A 20,191-nucleotide genomic window follows, 5' to 3' on the forward strand; every position below is an offset into this window, starting at 1 on the left:
GAGGAGTGGGACAAAATCCCTCCTGAGATGTGTGCAAACCTGGTGGCCAACTACAAGAAACGTCTGACCTCTGTAATTGCCAACAAGGGTTTTGCCACCAAGTACTAAGTACTGTTTTGCAGGAGGGGTCAAATACTTATTTCCCTCATTAAAATGCAAATCAATTTATAACATTTTTGACATGCGTTTTCTGGATTTTTTTGTTGTTATTCTGTCTCTCTCTGTTCAAATAAACCTACCATTAAAATTATAGACTGATCATGTCTTGTCAGTGGGCAAACGTACAAAATCAGCAGGGGATCAAATACTTTTTTCCCTCACTGTAGGTAGATTGATAGGAAGACAGTAGAAAGGGAAGGGACACAAATAGCTTTTCATATGACTTTTTTTCCCAGCTTAGCCCAAGGCTAAGACATTTTTTCCACATTTGCTTTGCTTGTTTCACATTGAGATAGTCTTTGCTGAAGGCTAACTGGGTGAGCACCAAAAAAATGTGTGCTAAATTTAGAATTATATGATGTCATAATGAACTAAGATGTTCTAGTTTTAAAAGCTAAAAACAGATATGGAAATTAATAAATACATAAATATAAATATAAATATAAATAAATAATACAGTTCACAGACAGATAGATGTCCACTGTCAACCTATAGACAAGAAGTTAGCCAGTGAGCCAAAGGACCAAATAAAGACCAGCTTGCAGCCCTGTCCAACCCAGAGCAGGCCCTGACTAAGACCTTCCAGCTGCTCCGCTCTGATGACTGGTGAGCATTCACTGTAGACAAGACCAATGGAGCTCGGCTAAAGGAAGCACAGTGTAGTGTCCTTGTAAATGTAGATTTTAGCTACAGAGCGTAGAAACTACAGGGAGTCCTAATTGATGAACATCATCATAATGGTTTTCAATGGAAAATGTTGTGGAAATTGCTTATGTTTATTTCACTGAATTGCAGGGAGAAGAAGATCGAGGGCTTGACCCTCTCCGTAAGCGTTGGCTCAGAACCACATGGACATGCTGATGCCTAAACTCCATGATATCTGCCTTGCTATTATAAATGAGGTAGCTGTATTCATTCACTGCCCTATTTATTCATCTGCACAAATCTGCTACATTTGGAGAACAAGTCAAGACAAATGATTGTGTCATGTTTCTGATGTTAGCGGGTTGTACTGCTCAACATTAATAGCTGGTCCTGTGTGTTATTATGATTCAGGTGAAGAACCTGCGCTCTGCAGTGTCCTCTGCTGCCATGGCCACACTGGGTGACATGTACGCCTACCTCCAGAGGGCCATGGACAGTGAGGTGGAGGGGACGGCACGCGTGCTGCTGCACAAAGCCAGCGAGTCCAACACCTTCATCCGGCAGGGCGCAAACTTTGCCCTGGGTCACATGGTGCAGAGCTGCACCCCTACCCGTGTCATGAAAGCCCTGCTGGTCGGTGGGCTGAGGTAAAGAGGGAGAGGGATCAATTAACAGTCACTCACTAAGGGGTAGATCCTAACTTCCACAAATGTTCACTTTGTCTCACATTGAAAGTTTGACTCGAGTGGTAGTTAGGATTCACTCCAAACAGCCCTGATGTGACAATGCAATAGATAATTGATATGTAGTGAACTTTCTGGTGCAAAATGGTCACTGCTTGCTTATGTATACTACACATTAGTATTAGGGCCAGGACAATACCAGTATCACAATATTTTTTCGATGGCAAAAATGAAAACACAAAGCAGATCTCACTCTTTGGTCCTTTAAAAAGAAAAATGATGTATGTAAAATATTGTGTGCTATAGCTTGGAAATAAAAATAAATGTGACTCAGGATGACAACATAATGATATTTGTTTTCAACATTACAACTGTTTTCCTAAAGAAGTTAAATCCGCTTCGTGTTTTGGATACTGGTATGTCCCGGCCCTAGTTAGCAGTGAATGTGTGTCATCTCTACACAAGAACATTTGGTAACACTTTCTATGAAAGTGATGATCCAGAGCAGGGCCAGCTCTAGCCTCTTGGGGGCCCTAAGTTGGGAGACCCCCCCACCAAGCAGGCAAAAAAATAATAACGGCTGAGAGAAAAATTACGTTTTTAAGTTTATTTCTTGCAATTCGACACATTTTGCCATGGGGCGTATATATATTTTTGCAGTTTTAAAGCTTATTTCCTGCTATTCTACCCATTTTGCCATGGGGTGGAGAAAAATGTTTGCCGTTTTAAAGCAAATTTCCTGCAATTCTGCACATTTTGCCATGACTCATTCCATGTTAATGACATCTGAGTGAAAATGACTCAATATGGGCACCCTTGAGGTCAGGGCCCCTGGCCACGTGCCCTGCGTGCCCGTTCAATTTTCGTCCATGATTACTACAAGTTTAGATAACTGGCTAGACTAATTTACCAATCTAAAAGTTATTAGCTGACATGGCTAATTGAGTAACTGTCAGTGACTGACAAAACAAGAGAAAAACTGCTATTCTACTATTCTAACTCTCAGCAGTAAATTGAGACGCCGACTGAGTTCCTAAAAAAATACAGCATATATAATAATTTGGGTCGGGGGCCCCCTAAGCGACCGCTTATGTCGCTTATGCCCTGTTCAAGAGCTTTTGTATAATTTCATCCAGTAGTTTTGAAAGTAGTGCTCACAAGCCAAAACTGGTCCCCGAAAATTGTGCACAATTGTGTACTATGACATCCATTTCATATGATATGTTACGTCCTGCAAAAAAAATCATAAAATAAAAAACAATTTGTTTTGCAATTCCTATGATATGTTACAAATTCTGATTCGCTTAAAGCTAGAATCCTTAATTGAAACAATAACAAAGCGCCACCCCGCCTCTGTTTCGGTAAATAGCTGAGGGATGGGCCTTGAGAAATGTAACCACCATCAAATTCATAGACAGAGTTATGGATGCAAGGACTGACCATCCATGATATCAAAATTATAGTTGTAACCATTATTTGAGGCTAAACAGTGTTTGTTTATGAAAATGAATGCACTCACTAACTGTAAGTCGCTCTGGATAAGAGCGTCTGCTAAATGACTAAAATGTAAAATGTTTACATGTACATTGTTTACAAACATTGGAGTAAAACAAGCTTATATTTTGGGTTCTGAACTAAGCCCATGATGCATTTCAAAGTTATGTTCTTCAAGAACAATGGGTATATATAATTAATTCATAAGTCCAAAAATGGATGTAGCAACTAAGGATTCAAGCTGGAATAAATCATATATAAACACTTTTTATAAAGAGTTTACTTACCATTTATTGATAATTGTTCCTACATTTGTAAATGTCAATAAGCAATCTCTAAATAGTAATTTACGCATTAATAAACTCTATTTTAAATGATTTATTAATGATTTATACGATAATTAATCAAATGCTTGATCATAGTATGTTCAAAATCTGTAAATGATTAATAATGTACTACTAATGGACTTATAAACCAGTTATAAAGGAGATGTTGTCAACACATAAGATTATTTATAAGCCATTTGTTAATGGTTGATTAATGGTTTGACTCAACATTTATATACATATTTACAAATATATTTATATACAGTATGTCATGAATGGTATATTTATTATTGTTTATGAGTGCATTTGTAAATGTGAGTACATGCACTTACTAATACCTCAGTTGATGATTAATGTAGCTCCTTATAAACCATTTACTAATTGTTAATAAACTATTTCGCAGCCTCTAATTTAGTGTGCACTATGTATACTTTATAAACATTTATAAATGACTTGTTACTCCCCAAAAGCTGGCCACATTAGTAGACAGTACCTGATGCTCCAGCAATAGCTAAAAATAACCTAAAACATGCAATGATAAAAGAAGTACAAAATACAAGTATAAGAAAAATAATTACATTAAAAACAGAGCATCTCCAGAATCTATTTTGGTCCTCTGGTCCTCTGTAGCTCAGCTGGTAGAGCACGGCGCTTGTAACGCCAAGGTAGTGGGTTCGATCCCGGGACCACCCATACGTAAAAATGTATGCACGCATGACTGTAAGTCGCTTTGGATAAAAGCGTCTGCTAAATGGCAATTATTATTATTTATTTTATTGCATGAACCTTTGCTTCACAACTGCAGCCATTAACAAAGGCCTGATAAATCACAAGTGATCATCAACTTCGGCAACTTGCACTTGAACAAAAAGCATATTTGCAGTGCTATATCGCCATTTAACAGGCTATGACTTCTCTCTCCATCTCTGACCATGTCTAGAGTATTGCATTGTAATGTTTGTTAATGTCTTGTAACTGAAGATTATGCCTTGTATGTGATTCCATAATTTTATTAAATATCTGCTTTTCGTATTCCACTCTCAGACCAATTCTTGCTAGTCAACGTCAACTCAATGCTTAATGCTTGCATATTTTAATTATCTTTATGGATTCAGATTAACATTTTTAATAGGCTAATATACACAGTATATATGTAAATACTTATATATCAGACTGGTGACCCCGACGTGATTTATCTTACAGATACTTTGGACTAAATTTGAGTTTATTCTATTAGATTAACTGATATATAACGAACAAATGGCCTACGTGATGGCGAATATGCAAGCAATCTATATTTTTGAGTTATGGCAATCGACTCTAAAAAGTTTCGTTAATTTTAATTATATTATCTATACAATAGGCCATCAATAGGTCTGGCATATTACCTCTTTCAAGGAGCTTTCCATTTTGATAGGTTTATTTTACCTAAAACTTTTTAGGCCTACCTACAGAAAAATAAAAAAACAACTACGGATCCCTGCCCAGCCTGGCATTAGTTGCCCAAATGGTGTTTAGCATCCCCAGTGGCTCTGCAGGAGCTGAGAGGGTATTCTTCGCGGCTGACCTGCTCTCCAGGCACCATCACATGAACCTGAAGCCACAGACTCTGGCCAAACTCATGTTTCTGAAATCAAAGGCAATAAGCATTTTTCGTTTAATTTGTATTTTATTCTAAGTAAGTCAAACAGCCTATGTGTGCAATTTAAAGACTATAATGATTTAATACAACAAAATGTTGTTTAAATGCTGAGCACTTAATGTCCATGCCAGCGTAGTGTGTTGCTCTCGCAAATACTTCACAATTTTTTTTATTTGTAGGCTATCGACTTGAAATAATTGAAATTATACATCCTAAATAATCCTTCTTAGGCTACCTGTCTGACTCCTGACCTATTTAGAGTGTTTATATGCTGTTTAATACGACATGTAGCCTATTTGAAATGATGAGCGCTTCTTACAGTCACCTTTTCCTGTTGTTTATTAAAATACTTTTAATACAAATCATATGGTTTGGTTTCACTCTGTGGTATATAACCTACCGCAAAACCAAATGGTAGGTTATATACCATGACTTCCAGCCAATCAGCATTCAGGGCTCGAACCACCCAGTTTATAATTTCAATTAAAAAATCTGAGTTGTTGACCAATAGTATACTGTAAAAGTGAACTTCCAATCAGATATCAGACCTTTTGCATGTCTAAAGCAGAAGACAATGCTACCTGTGATGCTGCAAGGACCATGAACTGCTGGTCTGAAGATTGTTGTTTTAGGAATGCTGCATTATCTCACCAACCCCCTCTTGTCACCCCTCTGGGTAGCAGAGGTTTTATTTTTTATATTTTATATTTAACCTTTATTTAAGTCAGTTAAGAATTTTTTTTTATTTACAATGACGGCCTGTAGGTCTGATATATGATTGGAAGTTCATTTTTACAGTATCCTATTGGTCAACAACTCAGATTATTTTATTCTAACAACTCGGCGGCTTATAAAAGAGTCTTAGATTCATTGTCTCTCTCTTTTTCTTTGTTCCTGACCTGCGCTGGTGAGATACACTCTCTCTCTTTCTCTCTACACAACAGGGACTCTTGGGGCATGACCTTTCAGGCTATGACTTCTCTCTCTCTCTCTCCCCCTCTCTGATCATGCTTAAAGTATTGCATTGTAATGTTTGTTAATGCCTTATAACTTAAGTTTATGCCTTGTATATGATTTCATAATGTTAAATATCAGCCTTTCCACTCTCAGACCAATTCTTGCTAGTCAATGTCAACTCATTGCTTAATTCTTGCTTGCATATTTTAAGTATCTTTATAGAGTCAGATAAACATTTAATATATAAATACTTATACAGTTGAAGTCGGAAGTTTACATACACCTTAGCCAAATACATTTAAACTCAGTTTTTCAATTCCTGACATTTAATCCTAGCAAAACTTCCCTGTCTTAGGTCAGTTAGGATCACCACTTTATTTTAAGAATGTGAAATGTCAGAATAATAGTAGAGAATGATTTATTTCAGCTTTTATTTCTTTCATCACATTCCCAGTGGGTCAGACATTTACATACACTCAATTAGTATTTGGTAGCATTGCCTTTAAATTGTTTAACTTGGGTCAAACGTTTGGGTAGCCTTCCACAAGCTTCCCACAATAATTTGGGTGAATTTTGACCCATTCCTCCTGTCAGAGCTGGTGTAACTGAGTCAGGTTTGTAGGCCTCCTTGCTCGCACACACTTTTTCAGTTCTGCCCACACATTTTCTATAGGATTGAGGTCAGGGCTTTGTGATGGCCACTCCAATACCTTGACTTTGTTGTCCTTAAGCCATTTTGCCACATCTTTGGAAGTATGCTTGGGGTCATTGTTCATTTGGAAGACCCATTTGTGACCAAGCTTTAACTTCCTGACTGAAGTCTTGAGATGTTGCTTCAATATATCCACATAATTTTCCTTCCTCATGATGCCATCTATTTTGTGAAGTGCACCAGTCCCTCCTGCAACAAAGCACCCCCATAGCATGACGCTGCCACCCCCGTGCTTCACGGTTGGGATGGTGTTCTTCGGCTTGCAAGCCACCCCCTTTTTCCTCCAAACATAATGATGGTCATTATGGCCAAACAGTTCTATTTTTGTTTCATCAGACCAGAGGACATTTCTCCAAAAAGTACAATCTTTGTCCCCATGTGCAGTTGCAAATTGTAGTCTGGCTTTTTTATGGCGGTGTTGGAAAAGTGGCTTCTTCCTTGCTGAGCGGCCTTTCAGATTATGTCGATATAGGACTCGTTTTACTGTGGATATAGATAATTTTGTACCTGTTTCCTCCAGCATCTTCACAAAGTCCTTTGCTGTTGTTCTGGGATTGATTTGCACTTTTCGCACAAAAGTACATTCATCTCTAGGAGAGAGAAAGCGTCTCCTTCCTGAGTGGTATGACGGCTCAGTGGTCCCATGGTGTTTATACTTGCGTACTATTGTTTGTACAGATGAACGTGGTACCTTCAGGCGTTTGGAAATTGCTCCCAAGGATGAACGAGACTTGTGGAGTTCTACAATTGTTTTTCTGAGGTCTTGGCTGATTTCTTTTGATTGTCCAATGATGCCAAGCAAAGAGGCACTGAGTTTGAAGGTAGGCCTTGAAATAAATCCACAGGTACACCTCCAATCGACTCAAATTATGTCAATTAGCCTATCAGAAGCTTCTAAAGCCATGACATAATTTTCTGGAATTTTCCAAGTTGTTTAAAGGCACAGTCAACTTAGTGTATGTAAACTTCTGACCGACTGGAATTGTGATACAGTGAATTATAAGTGAAATAATCTGTCTGTAAACAATTGTTGGAAAAATTACTTGTGTCATGCACAAAGTAGATGTCCTAACCGACTTGCCAAAACTATAGTTTGTTAACAAGACATTTGTGGAGTGGTTGAAAAAATTAGTTTGAATGACTCCAACCTAAGTGTATGTAAACTTCCAACTTCAACTGTATATCAAATACTACCACACGTCAAAGTAAATCAATTTAATATACACCATCACAATGTTTTTTATTTTTTTATTTAGGCAGGTCTTAATTTTTATAAAAATGTCTTTCAAAATAACAGAATAGCATATTTTGAGTTTAATTATGTTACTGGGCGTAGTTAGCCAAAGCTCGACTTCAAGTTCAATCTGCCATCAAGTCGAAACGGTCCTATGCCAATATGTTTCCACTGTGGTGACGGAAAAAGGGATATGGCTTGAAAACGTTATCTCAATCCAGGGATGGAAGGTGTCGCTGTATTCCTAATTGTCCCATTATCCAAGCCTCGAAATCAAGAAGATTTAAATAAAAATACTGCTAGTTTTTTAATTAACTGCCTTTTTTCATCAGCATGCTAGGTTACTAGCATGCTAAAGTAGCTTATTAGATTCCACAACACTTCTGGCAGCAACTCACCCCAATGCTAGACGTCACATTTTAATGGAATCCATTTTGTCTTATACTTCCTTGTGTTGTGTACTTCTTCTTTTACTATTCCATGATTTAGGTTATTTTTAGCCATTGGTGGAGAGGTACTGTCTACTGATGTGACCAGCTTATGGGGGAATAACAAGTCATTTATAAACATTTATTTACATTTACATTTTAGTCATTTAGCAGACGCTCTTATCCAGAAGCGATTTACAGTATATAGTGAACACTTTAGATTAGGCGGAATTAGTGAGATACTGAGGTATTAGTAAGTGCATGTACTCACATTTATAAATGCACACATTAACAATTAATAAATACACCCCTTCATGACATTTAAATATTTGTATATAAATGGTAAGTCAAACCATTAATCAACCATTAACAAATGCCTTATAAATAATCTTATGAGTTGACAATAACTCCTTTATAACTGGTTTATAGTACATTAGTAGTACATTAGTAATCATTTACAAATTGTGTACATGCTATAATCAAACACCTTATTAATGACCTTATAAATCATTAATAAATCATTTAAAATAATGTTTATAAATGTGTAAATAACTATTTATAGATTTCTTATTGACATTTACAAATGTAGGAATAACGATTAATAAATGGTAAGTAAACTTTACAAACAGTTTATAAATTGTTTATTAAGGGACTTTAATATAAAGTGTTACTGAACATTTTGATCCATCGATGAGACTTCATCAATACAAATCATTATCATTTGTCTCCTAACTCATATATCTCTATGACCTGTCACTGATGTTCTCTGTTTGTCCTTCCTCAGCCACCGTAACGCTGCGGTGAGGTGCTGCACTGCTCAGCACCTGGAGAGACTGGCTGAGGTCATGGGGGCGGCTCGTCTCCTGTCAGGGAAGAAAGAACTCACTGACCGTTTCTTGATTGCCGTCAGTAAACTGGCTGTGGACCCTGCACAGGAAGTCAGGTGGGAAGTTCATCCTGTATAGTTGCTTGCTTAAACATAATGGCCGGCCTAAACTAAGGCTGGGATTCAATCCATGGCACGCTATAGCACTAGATGTCACGGGTTACAAAGACAGAACCCAGAAGCAGACCAGGACAAGGTGAGTTGAAACGAAGGTGAGTATTTATTAAACAGATTCAAAAACGATGCTGAATAATCCAGGGAACAGAGCGGGCGGCGGAGATGAGTTGGTGGGGGTGCAGTGGCAGGTCCAACACTGGCTCGGCAGCCGCCGACCACCAGGCAGGGGTTGGGTGAAGGTTCAGGGTGAGTGACTGCAGATAGAACAAAACGGAGGTAAGTACACAGCAAGCCAACAAGGTGCAAAACAACAAAACTAACGCTAGAAGCTCCAAGGCTGATACTCTGACAAACATACTGTTCATGGCTAACGATCCGGCAGGGAATGGATGTCAGGTCAGAGCTTATGAAGGTGAAGATCAGGACCAGGTGTGCAGATCGCTGATGAGATGCAGGTGCGGTTAATTGGGAGCTCTCCCGCCTAGCAACGTCGCCCGGCAACCAGGCAGGGAGCGTTCAAGAACCCTCAGGAAACTGGAGATTCCGAGCGGAAAAATGGCAACACAGGCAGGAACCGACTCAGGATGCAGGGTTCATGACAGTACCCCCCCTCCGACGAACGCCACCGGGCGGACTACCCGGAGCGCCAGGATGGAGGCGGTAGAAGTCACGAAGGAGGTCATTATCAAGGATCTGTCGCCGAGGGATCCAACTCCTCTCTTCAGGACCATACCCCTCCCAGTCCACGAGATACTGGAAACCCCGGCCCCGCCGTCTGGAATCCATAATGCGTCGCACCGTGTAGGCAGGACCACCTCCGATCATCCGAGGGGGGAGGAGGAGGAGGCGGAGGGGGCAACAGAGGACTGAGGAGAACAGGCTTGAGGCAGGAGACATGAAAGGTGGATGGACTCTGAGCGTTCTCGGTAACTTGAGTCGAACTGCAACAGGATTGATCACCTTCTCCACCACAAACGGACCAATGAACTTCGGTGACAGTTTCCTAGACTCAGTCCGTAGAGGAAGATCCTGTGTGGCCAACCAGACCCTATCTCCGGATGGTATAGGTGGGAGCGGGAATCCGCGACGATCTCGCCTGGAGCTGATACCGGTCAGAAACTCTAAGGGAGGGCCTTTCTGGCCCGATGCCAGGTCCGGTGGCAACAACGAATGTGGGCCTGAACAGAGGGCACTGAGAGATCCTTCTCCTGAGAAGGAAACAAGGGAGGTTGGTAGCCATACAGGCACTGGAAGGGAGACATCCCAGTGGCAGATGTAGGGAGAGTATTGTGGGCATACTCAACCCAAGGCAATTGAGAGACCCAGGAGGTGGGGTTGGAGGAGACCAGGCAGCGTAGCGTGGATTCCATCTTCTGGTTGGCTCTCTCCGCCTGACCATTAGATTGGGGGTGAAAACCAGATGTGAGACTGACTGTAGCTTGGAAATGGGCACAAAGTGGGCGAACTTGCTGAATCTGTCCACGATAGTCAGAACGACCGTGTTCCCCTCAGAAGAGGGCAACCCAGTGACAAAGTCCAGGGCCAGATGCGACCATGGTCGCCGGGGAATAGGAAGGGGGTGAAGTAGTCCAGAGCTGGGCCGATTGGCACTCTTATTCTGCGCACACACTGGGCAGGCAGCAACAAACCTCCGAGTATCCTCTCCCATGGCAGGCCACCAAAATCGTCTGCGAAGTAACGCCATCGTCCGAGCCACGCCAGGGTGACAAGCCATCTTGCTGGCGTGGGACCATTGGAGGACAGCAGAACGAACCGACTCAGGCACAAACAACCGACCGGGTGGACCGTTACGGGACCGGGCTGCGTTCGAAGGGCCGCCATAACCTCCTCCTCAATCTTCCACATAACTGCTCCCACGACACAGTTCCGGGAAGAATCGTCTCGGTCTTGGATCCCCACTCCCTCCGTCTTGGAGAACATCCGGGACAAGGCGTCCCGCCTTTCCGTTCTTAGATCCAGGTCGGAACGTCAGGGAAAAATTAAAGCGTCCGAAAAACAAAGACCACCTGGCCTGACGGGAGTTGAGACGTCTATCCGATTGCACGTAAGCAAGATTCTTGTGGTCAGTCCAGACAATAAACGGTTGCTCCGCCCCCTCCAGCCAGTTGGGCCACTCCTCCAAGGCAAGCTTCACCGCGAGAAGCTCCCGGTTACCCACATCGTAGTTCCTCTCCGCAGACGAAAGACGACGAGAGTAGTAGGCGCAGGGATGGAGTTTACCGTCAGTGGAGCATCGCTGGGACAGGATGGCGCCAACCCCCACATCAGACGCATCCACTTCAACGACGAACTGACGGGCCGTGTCAGGTTGAGAGAGAATCGGTGCGTTGGTGAATCGCCTCTTCAAATCCAGGAACGCTCGATCCGCCTCCGGATTCCAATTGAAGGTCCTGGTACTGGAAGTCAGGGCAGTTAACGGAGCGGCCACACGGCTGTAATCCCGGATGAATCTGCGGTAGAAATTCGCAAACCCCAGAAACCTCTAGAGCTGCAATCTCCGCACCGGGCCGGGCCCATTCCAGAACCGCCCTAACCTTCTCCTGGTCCATCCTAATCTCTCCCCTGGAGATGATGTACCCGAGGAAGGATGTAGTGTGGGCGTGAAATTCGCACTTCTCGGCCTTCACGAACAGGCGATTCTCCAACAACCGCTGCAGAACCTGCCTGACATGCTGGATGTGGTTGGAAGGTTCCTTCGAGAAGATCAGAATGTCATCCAGGTAAACAAACACAAAGAGACCGATCATATCTCTCAGGGACGTCATTCACCATACTCTGGAATACAGCTGGAGCATTGGTCAGTCCAAACGGCATCACCTGATACTCGAAGTGACCCATCGGGTGTATTGAAACCCGTCAACCACTACGTCCCCCTCTCTGATCCGGACCAGGTGATACGCATTGCGTAGGTCTAGCTTGGTGAACACAGTAGCACCCCTGTAAGGAGTCGAAGGCAGAGCTCATCAAGGGCAGGGGATACTTGTTCTTAACCGTGATATCATTCAACCCCGATAATCAATACACGGTCGAAGAGAGCCATCCTTCTTACCCACAAAGAAGAATCCTGCCCCTAGGGGTGATGACGAGGGACGAATGAGACCAGCAGCTAGGGACTCCTTGATGTAGGTCTCCAAAGCCTCACGTTCAGGTCGGGAGATACTGTATAACCGTCCCTTGGGATAGACAGCTCCAGGGAACAGGTTGATGGCACAATCATAAGGTTGGTGGGGAGGGAGTGACAGAGCCCTCTGCTTACTAAACACTTCCCCCAAATCGTGATAGGTCTCGGGAACCAGGGACAAATCTGGGGGTTTAGCCTCAATCACCTGACTGGGAACCGAATGAGAACAGGCAGTCTTGAGACAGTTAGCATGACAATCAAGGCTCCAACTAGTTACCTTGCCAGTCACCCAATCGAACGTGGGATTGTGTTCTTTCAGCCAGGGGTATCCAAGGACCAGAGGAACATGGGAAGAAGGCAGAATGAAGAATGAGATCACCTCAGAATGATTCCCTGACAACAGCATCTTAACCGGTTCAGTCCTCATCGTGATACGTGCCAGACTACTGCCGTTCAGAGTGGTAGCTTCAATGGCTTCCGGTAATTGCTCCTTGGGAAAGCCCCAGCTGTTCCACCACTTCGGCATCAATAAAGCTTCCATCGGCACCTGAATCGACAAAAGCGTTAATCGCTAAGCTCTGATTCCTGTTCATGAGGGTAGCCGGAAACGGGGGTCTGACAGAGGTATTGAGAGGATGAAACTGGCTCGCTAAAAGTCCTCCCAACTTTAGCGAGCCGAGCAGTTTGACGACCGCCGGGAACAAGTGGAGATGTAATGTCCCGAACTACCACAGTAGAGGCAGCAGTTGGTCTTACGTCTATGTTGGCGCTCCTCCTTGGTTAACCCTGCCGCCCCACTTGCATGGATTCAGAATCGGGAGGCAGGACCTCTCCACTAATCCTGTGTGGTGGACAATGATCGACGTATTCTGGTCCACCCCGACCCGACTGGGAACTGAGAAGCTGATCGATTGGACGGGCCCCATTGCTTCTCCCTCCTTCGCTCTCGAACTCGGTTATCCACCCGAATAGACAAGGCTACCAAGCTGTCCAGGTCACTAGGCTCCGGATAGGAGATCAACTCATCCTTGAGCTGCTCCGACAGGCCCTGGTAAAAGGCCGCTTGCAGAGACTCCTCATTCCACCCATCCTCTCCACAGCCAACGTCCTGAACTCGATCACGAAGTCGGCAACGCTGCGAGTTCCTTGGCGAAGTGAAAACAGGCGCCTAGCTGCGTCCATACCTCGGACGGAATGGTCGAATAGCTTCCTCATCTCGGCCGTGAACTCCTGGTATGAAGCCATGCAGGTGTCCTGTCGTTCCCAAACGGCTGAAGCCCACTCCAGCGCTCGACCACGCAGCAACTCAATAACAAAGGCTATCCTAGCCTTGTCTGTGGCATAAGAGTTCGGCTGTAGATCGAACACTAAGCCACACTGCATAAGGAAAAGAACGGCATCTTCCCAGCTCCCCCTCATATTTATCCGGCGCCGGAACCTTGGGCTCACGGAAGGACACAGCTCCAGAAGCGGCAGGCGAGATGGGTGAAACTCGGTAGTGGATTCTCCACCGGCAAACTGAGCTGGGCCTGGATCTTCGTCAGACCGGTGGAAAGGTTCCGAACTGACAACGCTATCTCCTGTAGTGCTGTGCTATGTTGTCCCAACATCTTCTCCTGATGGGTAATGGCATGGCAAACAGAGTCCAGGTCCGCTGGGTTCATTACTGGCCGGATCGTTCTGTCACGGGTTACAAAGACAGAACCCAGAAGCAGACCAGGACAAGGTGAGTTGAAACGAAGGTGAGTATTTATTAAACAGATTCAAAAACGATGCTGAATAATCCAGGGAACAGAGCGGGCGGCGGAGATGAGTTGGTGGGGGTGCAGTGGCAGGTCCAACACTGGCTCGGCAGCCGCCGACCACCAGGCAGGGGTTGGGTGAAGGTTCCGGGTGAGTGACTGCAGATAGAACAAAACGGAGGTAAGTACACAGCAAGCCAACAAGGTGCAAAACAACAAAACTAACGCTAGAAGCTCCAAGGCTGATACTCTGACAAACATACTGTTCATGGCTAACCCATCCGGCAGGGAATGGATGTCAGGTCAGAGCTTATGAAGGTGAAGATCAGGACCAGGTGTGCAGATCGCTGATGAGATGCAGGTGCGGTTAATTGGGAGCTCTCCCGCCTAGCAACGTCGCCCGGCAACCAGGCAGGGAGCGTTCAAGAACCCTCAGGAAACTGGAGATTCCGAGCTGAAAAATGGCAACACAGGCAGGAACCGACTCAGGATGCAGGGTTCATGACACTAGACCACCGACAATGCAGCTTTTAAAGGTTATTTATACTTGAGTCGACATCTGCAGCGTTAACCACGAATACAAATTGAAATTGCCTTTAAAAGCCACATTGTCAGCTGTCTAGAGCATCTACGCTAAAGGGTGCCATGGATTGAATTGTGGCCTCAACTAAACCCATCTAAAGACAGAACGTCTTGAAGAACATGAAGTAGCGGAAGCGCTATTCCAAAACAACCACAGGTGCTCTTGGAGGGGAATAGTAATTGAAAACCAAAAGGAAAAATTATAAACACAAATAGATGCTACTTGGCATAGAATAATCCAAGTCCAGGCACTCATGTGGGTTTGAAAGTTAAAAAGCCAAAGGCTTAGCCTAAGCCAAAGGCTTTTGCCAAAAGCTTTTTACCTTTAAAACCCACACGAGTGTCACGGTTTCGGCCGAGGCTGCCTCTCTCCCTTGTTCGGGCAGGCTTCGGCGTTCGTCGTCTCCGGAATTCTAGCTGCCACCGCTAGATGTTTCATGTTCGTTTGCTTTTGTCTGTTTGTTTACACACCTGTTTCTGTTTTGACGTAATTAGTGTCCTATAAGTTTCTCGTTGTGTTTGTCTAGTGTTGTGTGTGATTGTTTCCGTCAGTGTTGTGTTTTGCTCGGTTGAGCGTATTGTCTCCACTGTGCTGGAGCTTATTTTTGCACTTGTGTGTGCACCGTTGCATTTTGTCGCACCTGTTAGTGCGCATTTACCTTTCGCCTTCGTGCGGGTTTTGCTGTCGGGCTTAGTTGTCCTGTTGCCTGTGTTGGGCCAGTAATACAGCCTTTGGAACATTCAGTCTGCGTCCTGCGTTTGATTCCTACACTACACCTACAACACGCCCTGACAACGAGTGCCTGGACTTTGACTTTTTTTGTCACGTTGCACCTATTTGTGGATATAATTTTTCCTGTTGCTTTTCATTTAAAGACAGAAAGTCTTTATGTCAACCCCTTTCAAACATCAAACAGATCCTAATACACTTTACAAATTGAACACAGTCAATCTTCAGACACAACAACCAGACACCAACCAGACAAAACAATCACACAACTGTAGACAACACTTGGATGACCTGGGTGACCCCAAACTGATTATCAACATAGTTGCCATTTGGGTTGTGTTTGTTAGGGCACAAAACTTTTTAAAACATTTAGCAATGGAAAAAATAGTCAGTACCTGATTCAGTTTCCTTCCTTCCATTTGGTGCCTAATGAAGACAACCCTACTTGAACACAATGGTTGGCCTGAGCCAAGCGCTGTGCAGATTCGCTAAGATTTTTATAATAACGAACGGTTAATGACCAGTTGTTAGATAGTTGAGATGATTTGTAGATCAGGTAATGCAGTGCATTACTCAAACCGACCCTCTTGCAAATTCTACCTAATGTCTTATTTTGATGGGATAGTTTTTCTCAGGTTGCCATCAATTGTGTACTGTTTTTAATCACAGACAGCAGAAATTGTTTGATCTGTCGCACGTTTAAGATGATATAAATATCTTTGTCCACAGGCATCATGGTCGCAATATCTTGAAAAACATGGCCACCTATAGCGACTTTGCTAAAATGTGGGACAAATTCGCTCCGAAGAAAGAGCGAGAATCCTTGAGGGAAGTCATCTCAAAGCTTAACCTCAAAGCAAGGTACGTTCTCTCTGGATGAGTGGAAGAAGTATGACAAATGAGTTGATATGATTACAGAAATCCAATCCCACTGGGCACAGACGTCAGTTCAATGTCTAGTTTTGATTTACATTTGGGAAATCAACCAAAATGTGAAATCAACCAAAAATGGACGACATTAACTTACGTTGATTACTTCTTGAAAATCAGGTTCACCGTCATCACATAGATTTTTTTGTTGTTGAAATGATGTGGAAACAACGTTGATTCAACCAGTTTTGGCCCAGTGGGATGAATTTAATATACTGTAACATTCTATCTTTCTGTCTTTTCTATTTTTCAACAGGAATATCTAAATAATCCCCAACTTGACTATATATTTGTATCTAAATATTTGCACATTTCCCAACTTTACTATTACACTGGGGGGAAAAAGTATTTAGTCAGCAACCAATTGTGCAAGTTCTCCCACTTAAAAAGATGAGAGAGGCCTGTAATTTTCATCATAGGTACACGTCAACTATGACAGACAAAATGAAAAAAAAAAATCCAGAAAATCACATTGTAGGATTTTTAATGAATTTATTTGCAAATTATGGTGGAAAATAAGTATTAGGTCAATAACAAAAGTTTCTCAATACTTTCTTATATACCCTTTGTTGGCAATGACACGGGTCAAACGTTTTCTGTACGTCTTCACAAGGTTTTCACACACTGTTGCTGGTATTATAGAAGAACAGCGCCGGAAGAAGATGGCTGCCGTTTTACAGCCCTCTAACCAATTGTACTATTATGTGTGTTTTTCCGCGTTATTTGTAATTTATTTTGTACATAATGTTTCTGCCATCGTCTCTTATAACCAAAGAGAGCTTCTGGATATCAGGACAGCGATTACTCACCTCGCGTTGGACCGAACACTTTTTTCTTCAACGAGGCGTTCGCGAAGGATATTCTACAGACTCCCGACAAGGCCCAGATCCCCGTCATTCGCGTGAGGAAGAGACGGAGATATCGTGGGCGCAGATCCGGGTGCCTTGTAAGGATACGACGGCGACGAGTAAACTGCCTCTCCCATCAATCCCTATTAGCCAACGTTCAAGCTTTGGAGAATAAAATGGACGATTTAAGATTACGGTTATCCTACCAACGGGACATTAAAAACTGTAATATCTTATGTTTCACGGAGTCGTGGCTGAACGAGCGACAATGATATCATTCAGCTAGCAGGCTATACGCTACATCGGCAGGACAGAACGGCAGACTCGGGTAAGACGAAGGTGGCGGTCTCTGTATATTTGTAAACAACAGCTGGTGCACAAAATCAAATACTAAGGAAGTCTCAAGGTTTTGCTCGCCTGAGGTAGAGTATCTTATGATAAGCTGTAGACCACACTATTTACCAAGAGAGTTTTCATCTATATTTTTCATAGCTGTCTATTTACCACCACAAACCAATGCTGGCATTAAGATTGCACTGAATGAGTTGTACAAGGCCATTAATCAACAGGAAAACGCTCATCCAGATGCAGCGCTCCCTAGTAGCAGGGGACTTTAATGCAGGAAACTTAAATCCGTTCTACCTAATTTCTACCAGCATGTTAAATGTGCAACCAGAGGGGAAAAAACTCTAGACCACCCTTTACTCCACACACAGAGACGCATACAAAGCTCTCCCTCGCCCTCCATTTGGCAAATCTGACCATAACTCTATCCTCCTGATTCCTGCTTATAAGCAAAAACTGAAGCAGGAAGCACCAGTGATTCGGCTAATAAAAAAGTGGTCAGATGACGAGATGCTAAGCTACAGGACTGTTTTGCTAGCACAGACTGGAACATGTTCCGGGATTCTTCAGACAGCATTGAGGAGTACACCACATCAGTCACTGGCTTCATCAATAAGTGCATCGATGATGTCGTCCCCACAGTGACCGTGACGTACATACCCCAACCAGAAGCCATGGATTACAGGAAACATCCGCACTGAGCTAAAGGGTAGAGCTGCCGCTTTCAAGGAACGGGACTCTAACCCGGACGCTTATAAGAAATCCCGCTATGACCTCCGACTGAACCATCAAACAGGCAAAGAGTCAATACAGGTCTAAGATTGAATCATACTACACTGGCTCTGACGCTCGTCGGATGTGGCAGGGCTTGAAAACTATTACAGACTACAAAGGGAAGCACAGCCGCGAGCTGCCCAGTGACACAAGCCTACCAGACGAGCTAAACCACTTCTATGCTCGCTTCGAGGCAAGCAACACTGAAGCATGCATGAGAGCACCAGCTGTTCCGGACGACTATGTGATCACGCTCTCCGTAGCCGATGTGAGTAAGACTTTTAAGCAGGTCAACATTCACAAGGCCGCAGGGCCAGACGGATTACCAGGACGTGTACTCCGAGCATGTGCTGACCAACTGGCAAGTGTCTTCACTGACATTTTCAACATGTCCCTGACTGAGTCTGTAATACCAACATGTTTCAAGCAGACCACCATAGTCCCCGTGCCCAAGAACTCTAAGATAACCTGCCTAAATGACTACCGACCCGTGGCACTGACGTCTGTAGCCATGAAGTGCTTTGAAAGACTGGTCATGGCTCACATCAACAGCATAATCCCAGAAACCCTAGACCCACTCCAATTTGCATACCGCCCCAACAGATCCACAGATGATGCAATCTCTATCGCACTCCACACTGCCCTTTCCCACCTGGACAAGAGGAACACCTACGTGAGAATGCTATTCATTGACTACAGCTCAGCATTCAACACCATAGTGCCCTCAAAGCTCATCACTAAGCTAAGGATCCTGGGACTAAACACCTCCCTCTGCAACTGGATCCTGGACTTCCTGACGGGGCCGCCCCCAGGTGGTAAGGGTAGGTAACAACACATCTGCCACACTGATCCTCAACACGGGGGCCCCTCGGGAGTGCGTGCTCAGTCCCCTCCTGTACTCTCTGTTCACCCATGACTGCATGGCCAGGCACGACTCCAACACCATCATTAAGTTTCGCCGACGACACAACAGTGGTAGGCCTGATCACCGACAACGATGAGACAGCCTATAGGGAGGAGGTCAGAGATCTGGCCGTGTGGTGCCAGGACAACAACCTCTCCCTCAACGTGACCAAGACAAAGGAGATGATTGTGGACTACAGGAAAAAAAGAGGACTGAGCACGCCCCCATTCTCATCGACGGGGCTGTAGTGGAACAGGTTGAGAGCTTCAAGTTCCTTGGTGTCCACATCACCAACGAACTATCATGGTCCAAACACACCAAGACAGTCGTGAAGAGGGCACGACAAAGCCTATTCCCCCTCAGGAGACTAAAAAGATTTGGCATGGGTCCTCAGATCCTCAAAAAATTCTACAGCTGCACCATCGAGAGCATCCTGACTGGTTGCATCACCGCCTGGTATGGCAACTGCTTGGCCTCTGACCGCAAGGCACTACAGAGGAGTAGTGCGTACGGCCCAGTACATCACAGGGGCAAAGCTCCCTGCCATCCAGGACCTCTATACCAGGCGGTGTCAGAGGAAGGCCCTCAAAATTGTCAAAGACTCCAGTCACCCTAGTCATAGACTGTTCTCTCTGCTACCGCCCGGCAAGCGGTACCGGAGTGCCAAGTCTAGGTCCAAAAGACTTCTCAACAGCTTCTACCCCCAAGCCATAAGACTCCTGAACAGCTAATCATGGCTACCCGGACTATTTGCACTGCCCCCCACCCCATACTTTTTACGCTGCTGCTACTCTGTTAAGTATTTATGCATAGTCACTTTAACTCTACCCACATGTACATATTACCTCAACTACCTCAACTAGCAGTGCCCCCGCACATTGACTATCTGCAGTACCCCCCTGTATATATAG

General features: G+C 43.9%; 1 protein-coding gene across 1 annotated transcript; it reads left to right on the forward strand.

Annotated features, from left to right (window-relative positions):
* Positions 1-995: 995 nt before the first annotated feature.
* On the forward strand, positions 996-16,548 carry LOC123485283 (TOG array regulator of axonemal microtubules protein 1-like). Its single transcript, XM_045216231.1, has 5 exons — positions 996-1,061; positions 1,216-1,451; positions 9,065-9,223; positions 16,209-16,340; positions 16,530-16,548. Exons 1-5 carry the CDS (start codon positions 1,008-1,010, stop codon positions 16,546-16,548), a joined length of 600 nt encoding a protein of 199 aa, XP_045072166.1. The 5' UTR covers positions 996-1,007.
* The last annotated feature ends 3,643 nt before the right edge of the window (positions 16,549-20,191 follow it).

The sequence above is a fragment of the Coregonus clupeaformis genome, unplaced genomic scaffold (assembly GCF_020615455.1).
Source record: "Coregonus clupeaformis isolate EN_2021a unplaced genomic scaffold, ASM2061545v1 scaf0642, whole genome shotgun sequence".
Taxonomy (NCBI): Eukaryota; Metazoa; Chordata; class Actinopteri; order Salmoniformes; family Salmonidae; genus Coregonus; species Coregonus clupeaformis.